Source organism: Acinonyx jubatus, chromosome D1, assembly GCF_027475565.1.
Source record: "Acinonyx jubatus isolate Ajub_Pintada_27869175 chromosome D1, VMU_Ajub_asm_v1.0, whole genome shotgun sequence".
NCBI classification, from domain to species: Eukaryota; Metazoa; Chordata; class Mammalia; order Carnivora; family Felidae; genus Acinonyx; species Acinonyx jubatus.
In genome coordinates this window covers 6758289-6771827 of record NC_069390.1, presented here as the reverse complement: position 1 = coordinate 6771827, position 13539 = coordinate 6758289, and the positions used below count along the sequence as shown (strand labels likewise).

General features: G+C 63.8%; 1 protein-coding gene across 4 annotated transcripts; it reads left to right on the top strand.

Moving 5' to 3' along the window:
* Positions 1-401: 401 nt before the first annotated feature.
* On the top strand, positions 402-12089 carry SIPA1 (signal-induced proliferation-associated 1). Of its 4 annotated transcripts, none has more exons than XM_027045121.2 (16): positions 402-546; positions 2860-3620; positions 4275-4402; positions 4488-4664; positions 6710-6884; positions 7591-7694; positions 7951-8108; positions 8189-8798; positions 9112-9386; positions 10298-10519; positions 10637-10748; positions 10842-10950; positions 11049-11150; positions 11247-11301; positions 11524-11602; positions 11697-12089. In XM_027045121.2, exons 2-16 carry the CDS (start codon positions 2948-2950, stop codon positions 11841-11843), a joined length of 3126 nt encoding a protein of 1041 aa, XP_026900922.1. In that variant the 5' UTR covers positions 402-546; positions 2860-2947; the 3' UTR covers positions 11844-12089. The 4 variants fall into 4 exon arrangements, with proteins under 4 accessions (XP_026900922.1, XP_026900921.1, XP_026900920.1 ...); XM_027045120.2 differs by having other exon boundaries at positions 11226-11301; XM_027045119.2 differs by having other exon boundaries at positions 10637-10950.
* The last annotated feature ends 1450 nt before the right edge of the window (positions 12090-13539 follow it).

The following is a 13539-nucleotide window of genomic DNA, read 5'->3' as shown; positions in this document are numbered from 1 at the left end:
AAACACTTCCAGTTCATGAGGCTAGTGCCTATAATTATCAGCCTTGACTTTAGCCGAAGCCCATCTCTGAACCTCAATTTATCCAGCTATAAAGAAGAGAGGACACCTGTCCAAAATGTTTTAAGAATAAATGAGAGCGCGTGGAGAGTAGGGTTCAGTGCTTAGTAAGTGCTCATAAATACTCAGTTTCTGGGCACCTGCTGCGTGGGGTGGATGGGTGGGAAGGGAGGGGGTTGCTAAACGCTCTAGGAATCCTGCTGTAGCCCTCGGAGTTGGTCTGGACGGCAGGTACACTTCAGCGTTTCTCGGCGGAGGCTGGAGGCCCCACAGCGCTCGGACTGCCGCCCGCCTTGCCGACGCCTGGCCAGTCCCCGCCCGCGTTGCTTCCCGCCGGCCCAGGCTGCTCCCAGGCCGGCCCCGCCCGCTCTGTGGCGGCCCCGCCCCCCGGCACGGCCCCGCCCCCAGGCGGAGCCAGCGCCCTAGCGCTAACGGGAGAGGCAGCGGAACCTCAGCGCGGGAGGCGGCCACCAGGCGGGAGCCCTAGAGGTACCGGCGGGAGCGGGGGAGTGGAAGCACCGAGGTCGGGCCAGACAGGGGAAAAGGTGGCTTGGCGTGGGCCTGGGTGGTGTGTGTGTGGAAGGGGGGTCCTCGCCGCGTTCGCCGCCTGCACCCTCCCAACCTCCGTCCGGGCTCCAGCTCCAGTCCCGAATCAGTACGTCCAGTCCCCTGCCTCCGGCTGGCGGCCCCCACTCTGCTCTGCGTGATGGCCCGGCCCGTCCAGTGTGCCGGCGACTGGATGCGGCGGCCCCCGACTCCTCTGGGCGGCGCTGGCGACTGCCCCTGCTGCCGGCTGTGTAAGGGGCTCCCCCTGTTCTGGGGCTCCCCTTGTCTCGGGGCGGCCTCCTCAGCCTTTGCGCACCGTCCCCCAGTCTCGGGCCTGGCCTGGGAGGAAACATCTGTCGCCCCCTTGGCAGCAGAAATGGGGTCGTGACCTCCAGATGTGCTGGGAAGCGTCCAGGGCCTCCTCCTGGGGCAGCCAGGCCTTCCGGATCTGTGGGGGCGGGGCCGGCCCCCTCCCCCCAAGTGACACAGGCTGCGAGGAATGTCCCGGCCTCAATGGACCCTGTGTGAAGCTGCCGGGTGGGGGGCAGAGCCCAAGAACACCCCCCAAGGCAAGGCTAGAGCCCAGCACTGGGCCAGAGCGAGAGGCACCCCATGGGCTGTGCACAGACACGTACACAGAGCTCAGCCCACGCGGAGCAGGGGCTTACACGGCTCCCCTCTCTCGTGTCCCCTCCCACTCCAACACACACTTCACAACCCAGGCCCAAGACCAGGGCCTGCATCATCACCACACATGGTCAGCTTCACACTCTTCAACCTCCTTTCAGGCTCCCAGTGGTGTTGGGAAAGGGCAGAAGGTTAACCCCATTTTAGAGATGAGGGAACAGAGACTCAGGGGTGAGGTCAGAGGTTGTCCTAGGAGAAACTAAGGGAGGAGGCACCCCGAGCGTGGTGGCCTACCCTTGCTTTGTCTTAGAGCTTAAGCTGAAGGGTGGACAGAGCCCTGGCCCCCACCCCGGCCACACACAGTGTCACCGGAGGATGCCCAAAGCCCTACCAGCAGTCGCCTGTGTTCCTAGTGGAGGGTCCCACATCCCTGTCCTGCTTGCCCACACCAACCTGAGTTCACCTGGGGTGGCTTCCCTTACCTTCTCACACTACCCTTGGCACCTGCCCCTGGCCTCGACACGTTTCTGCATTTAGCAGGTCCCTGGGACCTTGGGTATCTCAGTCTTACATCCCGTGAGACCTCAAGCCTCAGCCCAACACCCCCCGCTCACCCCACACCTACACACACAGGGACGGGAGTGGGCAGGTACTGCGCTGTCTAGGCCCTGGAGATTGACGGAGCTAGGTTCAAATCCTTGCTGTAACATGGAATTACTTCAGGCAAGAGCATCCCCTTCTCTGGATCTGTTTGACCATCTGTCACATGGGGTTCAGACCTCCCTGTCAGCATCAGTGAGGCCAGGTAGGCAGCCGTCCCGTGGGTCCCAGTTCCAGCAAAGGGGTTCCGTCAGTGTGACTCCTTCCCCTGCCCCCAAGCATGGCCACAGTAGGCTGCAGAGAGTGAGCCTGGGCCTGTCCTTTGGGCCAGGGGGATGGGTCCCATGACTGAGCTGGTGTGACCCCAGCACCTTCCTCAGGATATGGTGCTGGGCAGGGGGCTGGGCTCAGAGTTGGGGCCACTTCCTGTACTGAAGGAAGTACTCTTGTCGTTTCTGTTGCCCTCCCAGTGCCCCCGGGAACCTCTGTGTCCTTGAGGTATTGAGGCCATGAGGGCCAGGGCATCGAGACCCAGGTTCTGGGTGCTCGGCTCCTCCGGGACCCTGAAGGAAGTGGGAGGGGCAGGGAGGAAGGTCTCTGGGGACAGGACGTCCTCCCTTTGTCAAGTGGGTAAGACCCAGACATCAGTGGCCCCGTGGGTTTCCCGTCCCAGTGAAGACGAATCGTCGGTCTCGCTGGGCCAGGACTTGGTGGGGACCCTCATTCTGGGCCCAGGCCAGAGCCACGGTGTGTGCCATAGGAACTGACCGCCCCAGGGCTGCCCGGACTCCAAGACCCTCAGGGCCAAGGCCCAGACAGCCCGGCCCCTGGCCCTGCCCCTCACTTAGCTGGAGGAGGGGGCTGGAAACCTCAGCCTAGGGCAGACGAGGAAGTGGCCAGGAAAGCGGAAGAGGCTTTGATGGTCGCGGAGGGGGGCCGGAAGCCAACCCGCGTGGTGGAGGGCCAGGCTGGGGGCCCGGGTTCCTGTTTTCTCCCCAGGCCCCACTGAACAGCCCCCTCCTCCCTCAGGGCAGGAACTGGCCTGCTGCCCGGGCACCAACCACCCGTGCCTGCCAATGCGACCCGGCCCCCGGAGAGCCAGGCCCACATCACGCCCATGTGGGCCGGTGGCGTGGGGAGCCCTCGGCGGGGCCCGGCCCCTGCGCCCACTGATGACCTCTTCGCTCGGAAGCTGCGCCAGCCGGCCCGGCCCCCGCTGACACCGCACACCTTCGAGCCAAGACCAGCCCGGAGCCCGCTCCTGCGCAGCGGCAGCGATGCCGGCGAGGCCCGGCCCCCCACACCGGCCAGCCCTCGCGCCCGGGCCCACAGCCACGAGGAGGCCAGCCGCCCTGCCGCGACCCCTACCCGGCTCTTCACTGACCCCCTGGCACTGCTGGGGCTCCCGGCCGAGGAGCCGGAGCCCGCCTTCCCGCCGGTGCCCGAGCCCCACTGGTTCGCCCACTATGACGTGCAGAGTCTGCTCTTTGACTGGGTTCCGAGGCCGCGGGGGACGGGCGGCCACGCAGAGGCTGGCTCTGGGACTCCAGCCTCTGCTGAGGACCTGTCCGCCGGCTCGGACCTGCTGCTCGAAGCGCCTGGCTTCGTGAGTGAGCTCGGGGGTGAGGGTGAGCTGGGCCTGGGTGGACCGGCGTCCCCACCCGTGCCCCCTGCACTGCCCAACGCGGCCGTGTCCATCCTGGAGGAGCCGCAGAACCGAACTTCGGCCTACAGCCTGGAGCACGCAGACCTGGGTGCTGGCTACTACCGCAAGTACTTCTACGGCAAAGGTAAGGGGAGGGCTGGGCAGCAGGCCCTGTCACCTGACCAGCACACGGTAGGGCTCAGGAGTTGTCATTTCCCTGTCAAGTTTCCGGCCGGCTGCACGAAGGGTCAGGGTCTGCCTCTGGGGCCAAGGCTGCCCTGCAGGGCCTAGCTTTAACCACCTGAGGCCTTCTGCCTCCATCGATTCATCCTACCCCTCCGGACTGGGGAGAGAATTTCTCTCAACACTTCTGTGAGGTGAAGAGTGAGGTGTGAAAACCTCTGCACCTGGGAACCTCGTTCTCGTCAGTTCCCAGAAGGGAGGGCCCCAGACGTCCTGCAGCAGAAGATGGGCGGATGTGGCTGGCGGGACCCGGCAGGATCTAGGCCTGGAAGGGAGCGGGCATTGGCCCCCTGGGTCTGGGGCAGGTGTGAGGTGTGCCGAGCCGCCCAGGGGGCGGGGCAGAGGGCCAAACACGGATAGGGATTTGGCCTGGTAGAACGGGGGCGGGGCTGCGGAGGGAGTGGGCCTTAGTCTAGGGTCCCCACTAGGTGAGGGGATGGGGTGTGGGGGGGGGTGGATTTAGTGATGGTCGTGGTCGAGTGGGGGTGGGACCCCCGGGGGGGGGGGTGTGGGGCCGGTCATCCACCGACTGGCCCTCCCCCGCACCCCCCTCCAGAACACCAGAACTTCTTCGGACTGGACGAGGTGCTGGGCCCGGTGGCAGTGAGCCTGCGGCGGGAGGAGAAGGAAGGCAGCGGAGGAGGCACTCTGCACAGCTACCGCGTCATCGTGCGGACCACACAGGTGAGCCGAGGTCATGGGACCCGAACGCGCTTTGCCTCCTCGAAAGCCTGTATGGATTCTGAGCGCCCCCATGTCCCCTCCTCAGCTCCGGACCCTCCGCGGCACCATCTCGGAGGATGCGCTGCCGCCGGGGCCCCCGCGGGGTCTGTCCCCGAGGAAGCTTCTGGAGCACGTGGCGCCACGGCTGAGCCCAACCTGCCTGCGCTTGGGCTCAGCCTCACCGAAGGTGCCTCGCACGCTGCTCACACTGGACGAGCAAGTGGTGAGTGGCCGGTGTCCCCGCGCAGCCCCTACAGCTAGACCTGGTCTGAACCCAGTCTGCTCAGCTCCCAGCCGCCTAGCCCTGACCCTGATCCTGGGCTGGACGGTGACCCCAAGAGAGCTGGCTTTTCAGAGGGGGCAGCACAGGTCATCCAGAGCCTTGCCTCTCAAAGTATAACCCGTAGACCAGCAGCATCCACGCCATCTGGGAGCTTGTTAGAAACGCAGACTTTTGGGCCCTGCCTGTCCCACCGCATCAGAGCCTGTACTTTCAGAAGATCGCAAGTTAACTGCCATGTACATTTCAGTTGAGAAACACTGATCTGACCACTTGCTCCCCTTCCCGCAAGTCCCTCTCCTTCCCTGTCACTTTGCCCTGCAAGGTGCTGCTTAGTCTCCTCTCAGTGTGGGGTGCTCACTCCTTCCTGGGACTGCCTGTTCCACTGTGGGACAGATCAAGCCAGTGGAAGTCCTTCCCGACCCTGTGCTGAAAGCTGCCCACTGGCTCCGATTCTCCTCTTCTGTGTCATTCAGTCTGTCAGCCATTCAACAAACATTTTCTCACAACTTGATGCTGGGCCCCGGACTGGACACCTGGGGACATGTCCAGACCAGGTGCTGGCCTGGAGTAGCTCACAGCCAGTGGGGAGAGAGAGAGAGAGAGAGACCCACAGTTAATCGTGGAGCAGTGAAAGAGGAATATTGAAGGCTCCATGGGGCGCCAAGGGTAGTCTTGACAGCCCTTCCTTGGCTTGGGGTTTAGTATCATGGTGGAAATGTAAGGGCTTGGCTCAGGAAGAACAGGTGTCTTCTAGACAGAAGAAACAACTTGTGTGAAGGCTTAGTGACTGAGGGCAGGTCACACTGGGGTCCTATAGGCAGTTCTGTGTGGCGGGAGTAGCACTTGGGGGGAAGGGGGATGGGGAAGGCTTGTATTCGGGAAGGCTTGCATTTGGTCCTGGGGGCACTGGGGAGCCATGAAGGTATGAAAGGTAGAGCAGCCTTCAGGTGGCAGTGTGGAGGCCAGACTGGAGGGGCAGGGAGGCCAGGTCAGAGGCTGTTGTAGTCATCCAAGCCAGACCTGATGGTGATGATGGCAGAGGTGAAGAGGAGATGACAGTCCAGGGGTCGGTGGGTGGGATGGGAGCAGCACAGTGAGGGGGGTGAGGTGCCAAGTGGGGGGAAGGACACTTGGGCAGCCGGAGAAACGGGTCTGGAGCTCAGAAGAAAGGTCTGAGCTGGAGGCAGAGACTGGAGTCTCTTCCCGTGGAGACGGTTGCGACCGTCACCGAGGGCAGAGACCGTGGGCGGACAAGAGGCCCAGGCCGGAGACAGTGGGGTCATTAGGGTTTCAGGTAAAGTGAAGTTCCAGTTGTCCCAGGCGCCCACCATGGAGACAGTGTGCCAGGGTAAGGCACGCCCATGGGCTGAAGGAGCCGCAGGGATTTGGAGCTGGGGTGGAAGCGGGGCTACAGGAGTCAGGAGTGATGAAATTGAAGTGGGGACTGAGTGTAGACAAGCTTCTCGTGAAGAAAGGAGGCTGGAGCCCGAGGGGCCAGAGCACCTTGAGCTGTGCACGGTTAACCCCGGATGGAAAGGAGCCGGGAACAGCATGAGCGGAGGGGGTGCAGGGCTCAAGGCCTCCAGAGGCTGGGCTGGGGATGCCTGGGATTCGAGGGAGGGGAGGACAGGCTAGCCTTGAGATAAGGAGGATGACAGTGTGAGCGTTCACAGAGATGGAGCGAGCGCACCGTGGGCCGGGTCCTTTCCACGAATCACCTCGTCTGTGGTCACATGAGAACCACCCCCCTCCTGGTCCCTTCCCACCTGTGACTTCCTCTACCCTCCTGAGCACTGGGTGGGGTGGGGGGAGGGGGCAGGACAGACCAAACCCACTTATAGGCAGAAACACAGAGGTGGCTTAGCGAGGGAGGTGCTCAGGGCCGCTCGCAGAGACAGCCCAGCCCCCAGCCCATTGCCCAAGACCCGGTGGGCGCAGGGCCCGAGAGACTGAGGCCTGGGCCCTCTGCCTGTGCTGCCCCGCAGCTGAGCTTCCAGCGCAAGGTGGGCATCCTGTACTGCCGCGCCGGCCAGGGCTCGGAGGAGGAGATGTACAACAACCAGGAGGCAGGACCGGCCTTCACGCAGTTCCTCACCCTGCTGGGCGACGTGGTGCGGCTCAAAGGCTTTGAGAGCTACAGGGCCCAGCTGGACACCAAAAGTGAGGCCCCGGGGCTGGGAGTGGGGGCGGACCGGTGCTGAGGGGCAGACAGCCTTGGTGAGAGCCCCCTGGCTTGTCACCGCTCCCCCTGTAGTGTCCTGGGTCTGAGGCCCGGGTTGAAGAGTTCTTTGGGCAGGTTGAGGACATGGGTCAGGGGCCACACTGGCCAGGCAAGCCACGGGCTGGAAGGAAGGACTAGGATGGTCCCCCAAGGCCCTGATGCCCTACTGCCTGAGCTGGAGCCACGCGGGCTGGCAGGCACCGCTCCCTCCGTCAAACACACATGTTCCCCCAGCCCTGCTTCCTCGGGAATGCCCCTGCCTCCCGGGTTGGAAGGGCCCCAGGGCCGCTTGCGGAGCACCTCTGGCCTCCTTCCACTCTCAGCTGCTCCATGCATGCTGGTGCCTGGGCCAAATCTGTCCTCTCCTGGGACATCCACCTCCGCCCCCCTCAGAGCAGGCCACTCCTCACTGAGGTCCTCGTTCTATCTCCGCACGCCCACGCCGAGCCTAGGCTGGAGGCTGGAGCCTGTGGGGGAAGGGGCAGGGAGCAGCCACAGGTGAAGCCATGACTTCGTGACCTGGTGGCTTGAGGGGTGGTCCGCCTGCTGGTTGGGGGGCACAGGAGCTCGAGACCGCAAGCAGGGATGCCAAGTTCGAGCCGATCCCTCTTGCTGTCCCCCGTGTCCCCGAACCCCTGGCCACAGCGGATTCCACAGGCACACACTCCCTGTATACCACGTACCAGGACCACGAGATCATGTTCCACGTGTCCACGATGCTGCCTTACACCCCCAATAACCAGCAGCAGGTGTGAAGAGCTATGACGGGCTGGGGGATGGCCACGGGCTTCTGGGGAACCATGGAGGGGGGTCACGTGGGCGATGGCATTCGAACCTTGACCTGAGATCTCTCGAGGCCCAAACAACCCTCCCCAAAGACAATCACCCCAGACCTTCCCCAGGGGCAGGTGGGGGAGCCCCTGGTGCCCAGCCTCCGCCCTGCCAGAATTAGGAGGGACTTGGGCAGACGGGTCCGGGTTACATCTCCTGCCATCTAACTCCCAGCTCCTTCGGAAACGCCACATTGGCAACGACATCGTGACCATCGTGTTCCAGGAACCTGGCAGCAAGCCCTTCTGCCCCGCCACCATCCGCTCGCACTTTCAGCACATCTTCCTGGTGGTGCGGGCTCATGCACCCTGCACGCCACACACCTCCTACAGGTGGGTGCCTGGGTGGTCCCAGTTCTGCCACCGCCACGGACCCTCCCAGTGGCCCCTAACTACCGCCTCCCTCCCCTCAGGGTGGCCGTGAGCCGCACCCAGGACACCCCTGCCTTTGGGCCGTCTCTGCCCCAGGGCGGAGGCCCCTTCCCGGCCAACGCCGACTTCCGCGCCTTCCTGCTGGCCAAGGCGCTCAATGGCGAGCAGGCAGCAGGCCACGCACGCCAGTTCCACGCCATGGCCACGCGCACGCGTCAGCAGTACCTGCAGGACTTGGCCACCAACGAGGTGACCACTACGTCGCTGGACTCGGCCTCGCGCTTTGGCCTGCCCTCCCTGGGCGGGAGGCGAAGGGCGCCCCCTCGGGGCCCGGGCTCCGAGCTGCAGGCGGCGGGGGCGCTGGTGTGGGCCGTGCGCGCGGCGCCCGGAGCGCGGGGCGCCGCGGGGGCCGAGGCCCGTGGTCCCGACGACGCCGAGGTGCCCTGCCTGCTGGGCATCTCCGCTGAGACGCTGGTGCTGGTGGCGCCGCGCGACGGCCGCGTGGTCTTCAACTGCGCCTGTCGCGACGTGCTGGCCTGGACCTTCTCCGAGCAGCGGCTCGACCTGTACCACGGCCGCGGGGAGGCGATCACGCTGCGGTTCGACGGGCCCCCCGGCCATGCCGTAGGCGAGGTGGTGGCGCGTCTGCAGGTGAGGCCCGGGAGTAAGGCAACTCGCCGCCGGGTCCCTCCCCACCTCGGGGGGCGGAGCGGGCTGTGGAACCCCTCGCTCCCGCCGCTTCTCCCGCGAAAGGGGAAATTGGGGGTTGGGGGCAAACCCTGCCCTGGCGCTTGGCAGAGCTGGAACGGGGGCGGGGAGGTCGTCGGGCAGGTGACTTCCGGTCTCTGAGCCTCAGGTCCTCATCTGCCGGGGTGTCGGGGTGCGGGGGTGTGGGGTAGGCGGTCTGGGACCTGGACTGGAGCTGGCGCAGTGCCCGCCCTGCTCACGCCCCGCCCCGCCCCAGCTGGTGAGCCGAGGCTGCGAGACCCTCGAGCTGGCGCTGCCCCGCGAAGGCCAAGGCCGCCTGGGCTTCGAGGTGGACGCCGAGGGATTCATCACGCACGTGGAGCGCTTCACGTTCGCGGAGACAACGGGGCTGAGGCCAGGGGCGCGCCTGCTGCGCGTGTGCGGCCAGCCGCTGCCCAGGCTGGGCCCGGAGGCCGCTGCCCAGCTGCTGCGCTCGGCGCCCAAGGTCTGCGTCACCGTCCTGCCCCCCGACGAGAGCGGCCGGCCCCGCAGGTCAGGGCCTGGATGCGGGGAGGTGGGAGGACCTGGCAGCTGGCCACCGCGGAGCCTGTGCCTCCCGTGTCGCCATTAGCATTCTCCCAAGAATACCCGTGGGGAGGGCTCTCCTCCAGAGAATCCCACGTTTCTTAATCTCTCTGAGTCGCAGGTGCAGAGTGAAGCCAAGATCCAATAGCAGCCCCATCTTTTAAAAAGTATCATCCACAGACGCATACGTGCAACCGGCCCCTTACCGGCTTAAGCCAGGATATGCAAACTTTTCCCCCAAAGGGCCAGACAGTAAATATTTAGGTTTTCTGGGCCACCTGGTCTCTGCTACAGCTACTCAGCTGTGCTGTAGCACAAAAGCATCCGTAGAGGACACATGAATGAATTCGTTTTCTTTGTTCCACTAAACCTTTATTTGTGGACACTGAGATTTGAATTTTATTGATTTTCATGTGTCATGAAATGTTCTTTTGATTTCTGCCAACTATTTAAAAATGCAAAAACCATTCTTGGCTCACAGGAGTAGGAAAACAGGCACATCTGCTAAAACAGGAAAAAAAAAAAAAAAAAAAAAAAGGCGCAGGCTGGATTTGGCTCCCAGGCAGGAGGTTTTAGATCTCTACCCCGGGTGATTTACTTGTGTCGTTACTTAAATCCTCACAGCGGGCTGTCAATTGGTACAGTTTACCCATTTCGCAGACGGAGAAACGGGTGTTCAGAGTGATTTACCCAGGATACACAGGGGCAGCGCTGGGTCTGGAAAAAATGGCCAGTAGTCAGGCAGTTTTCGTTGTCGTTAGGGTGTTTGGAGAGCTCTCCTCCTGGAAGTGAGCCTTGGGCACAGCCGGGAGTGGGGCTGGAGATGCGGGACACCGGGGACAGGGTGTTCCTGCTGACGCCGCCCGTTCTCCCGCCAGGAGCTTTTCGGAGCTGTACACGCTGTCTCTGCAGGAGCCCAGCCGGCGGGGGGCCCCAGAGCCGGTGCAGGATGAGGCCCCCGGGGCGGCGACCCTGCAGCCCACCACGCAGCAGTTGCTACAAGCGTGCCTGCTGGAGGGTGGCAGTTCCACGGGGCCTGGGGATCTGGCTGAAGAGAGGACCGAGTTCCTGCACAGTCAGGACTCACTGTCACCCCGCAGGTGCTCCCTCTCGGCCCTCCCTCTTGTCCAGCCCAGTGAAGTTGGACAGCCGCGGTCTGTGAGAGCAGGGGCCCTGGGGTGCAGCTTCTCTCGCTGAACTGTCTCTGCTCTCCCCAGCTCCCTGTCAGACGAGGCCCCGGTCCTTCCTAACACCACCCCGGACCTCCTCCTGGCCGCCACGGCCAAGCCGTCAGCACCCAGTGCTGGCCGGGAGACACCACCCACCCGGGTGAGCAAAAACAAGACTCGAGCCCAAAGGGCGGTGGTGGGCACAGTGGGGAGGGTGGACGTCACTGCATCCGTACCCATTAACACCCCTCAGGATGGGCCAGGCAGCCCCAGTGGTTGTGAGGACAGGGGCGACCCGGCCCCAGAGCTGAGGGCCTCCTTCCTGCCACGAACCTTGTCTCTGAGGAACTCCATCAGCAAAAGTGAGTCTGGAGCAAGGTGTGGGTCATGGGTGGCGGCGGGCAGAAGAGGGGCTGGCTTGGGCTCTCCCTGGGCTGAGCCCACCTCCCTGTGCCCACAGTCATGTCAGAGGCGGGCAGCGAGACCCTGGAAGACGAGTGGCAGTCCATCTCAGAGATCGCCTCCACCTGCAACACCATCCTGGAGTCACTGTCCCGGGAGGGTGAGGCCACCAGGGCGCGGGGGGGTAGGAGCCAGGATGGGGTGGGGATCTTTCTCCCTTTATCCTCCTGCCCAGATGGTCCCTCTGTCCCCACAGGACAGCCCATCCCAGAGAGCGGGGATGCCAAGGGAACTCCGAAGCCTGATGCTGAGTAAGCCTCCCCGTGCGGATCTAGCCCCTTCACTGTACCTGCGTGGCCTCCATACGTGCCCGTCCGCTAGAGTTAAGCGTTGTCCTGGGCGGGACTCTGCGCTCACACCCACAGAAGTCTGAGAACACAGGGGTTGGGCCCATCTCATTTAAGCGGGCTGGGAGCCAGCCGGAGGTGCTGACACCTACCCTGGTCCCATGAACCTGTCCCCCACGTCCTCAGGCCAGAACCTGGGAACCTGTCGGAGAAGGTCTCTCGCCTGGAGTCCATGCTCAGGAAGCTGCAGGAAGATCTGCAGAAGGTGATGACGGGGCGGATTGGGGGTCGGCGGGGAATTACAGGGCCGCCCTGGGAAAGGAGCCGCTGCTCTGACACCTGCCTCCCACCGGTCCCAGGAGAAGGCAGACAAGGCGGCCCTGGAGGAGGAGGTGCGGAGCCTGCGTCACAACAACCGGAGGCTGCAGGCCGAATCAGAGAGTGCAGCCACGCGCCTGCTCCTGGCCTCCAAGCAGCTGGGCTCACCTACTGCCGACCTGGACTGAGCCGTCTGGGCCAGCCTCAGCCTGGCTGTGGACCTGCTTGGAACTGCTCAGGTCCTTCAGGGTACCTGGGTCACAACGGGCCCGGGGCCCTCCTCAGGAACTCTCCCTGCGCACAGAGGCGCGTCTTAGCACTGCCCCCACTCCCCAGTCCATTATTTGGTGGTGAAGTTGCCCCTACCCCCCATCCCTGTTTGTAAATATTCTGTGGAGAAGAGGGGACTTTGGGGAGTAAAGAAGCCACTACTATTTGTGTCTGTGTGGGTGTTCATGACACGACGGGGGGGGGGGGGGGGGAGGGGTTGGGGGCAAATTGGTTTTGACCCCAGAGGCTCCTGCCAAGTTCCCAGGACCAGTTAGAAGGACAGGCCTTGGGGACATTGGCTCAGGCCTAGGTCGGCACTCGCTGAGGGGTTCTCTGAGGCTAGGCCACCCCTTGGTTTCTCTCCCACAAACATTTATTTGTTCTGGTGGGAAGCAGATGGCCACGCCCCACACTTACTCTGCTTTATCTGGGAGCCAGGCCCAGCCAGGCCCTTGCCCTGGAACCAAACCTGAGGGAGTGAGACCAGGGCAGAGGGACAGAGGTGGGCCTGCAGGCGTGGGGGAGGGGTTTAGGGGTCAAGGAGAGAGGCTGATTATGCTCCGATGGAAAGTCCTTTTCCAGGCCCTGCCCTCCAGTGAAGGCCCCACTTCTCCTCTCTGTAGTCACCGAGCCCCCAAGACTGGAGCTCCCTCGACCCCTGGCAGGTGACTGCAAGACACTGGGAAGGCCAAGGGAGAGGCGTGGCCCGGGTAGGGGGACCAGGGCTCACTCGGTTCGTTCCCCTCGGGCCTCAGGCTGGGGCCACCGTACGCAGCTACGCCGTCTGCTTCCTCCTGTCAGGAGCCTTCTCACCTCCCTCCTCGGGCTCGCCCGGGCCCCGCCTCCGGGGCCGGGGTTCCACCGAACCCGGCCTCCCTGGGCGATGGGGTCGCCGGTTCGCAGAGGTCCCGACCTGGCGACCACACTCGGGTTCCGCCCCGTACGCGGACGCGCAGCTTGGCCTGGTCCCTGAGTGGCCCACCCTGCTTCGGGCCCCGCCCCTGGCTCCGCCCGCTGGGCTAGAGGCTGGAACGCAAGCTTGGCTCTGCAGACGCTTTCCGATACCCCGACATGTTGCCGCTCTCTGGCGTCTTCCTCGCCGGCAGGCAGTCCACCACCGGAGTCTGCAGCCAGGGCCTACTGTCGTTCCCAGGGTACACGCTAGTTTTTGCAGCAAGCGCCACTGGTAACCCGCATACCTCTACCTTCACCCTCCCGCAGCCGTGCAGAGCACAGAACTTAGATGCCATCCGATTTAGGGCTGGGATTTCCCCGAAGCGCATTACAGGGCCGCCCCTCGCGGAATGCCGCCTGTGCGCGTGCGCACTTGAGAAGGCGGGGTCTTCCGGGCCCGAGCCTTCGCGAACACTGCCTTACTGCGCCTGCGTCGGGTCAAGCCGGAAGTACGTCCAGCTCCAGGCCTCTGGGCTGTGGCCTGGCTTTTGTTTAGGCTCTCGGGGCTGCAGATTTAAGATTTCTTTGGTCTTCGCAGAACAGGATGTCAAAGCATAGACCTTTACCTAGCACCTCCCTTCCCCAACAGATGCGAACTCTCCCTCAACTACCCAAGAGATGAAATCCAAACCTCTCGGTCCAGCGTCCTTCATGTTTTTT

Excerpts from the sequence above, each read along its gene's own strand:
- SIPA1 (XM_027045118.2), top strand. The coding sequence starts at position 2,948 with ATGTGGGCCGGTGGCGTGGGGAGCCCTCGGCGGGGCCCGGCCCCTGCG. Across the intron at positions 10,520-10,636 it reads GACTCACTGTCACCCCGCAG|CTCCCTGTCAGACGAGGCCC; the intron begins GTGCTCCCTCTC and ends TGCTCTCCCCAG. Across the intron at positions 10,951-11,048 it reads GAGGAACTCCATCAGCAAAA|TCATGTCAGAGGCGGGCAGC; the intron begins GTGAGTCTGGAG and ends CTGTGCCCACAG.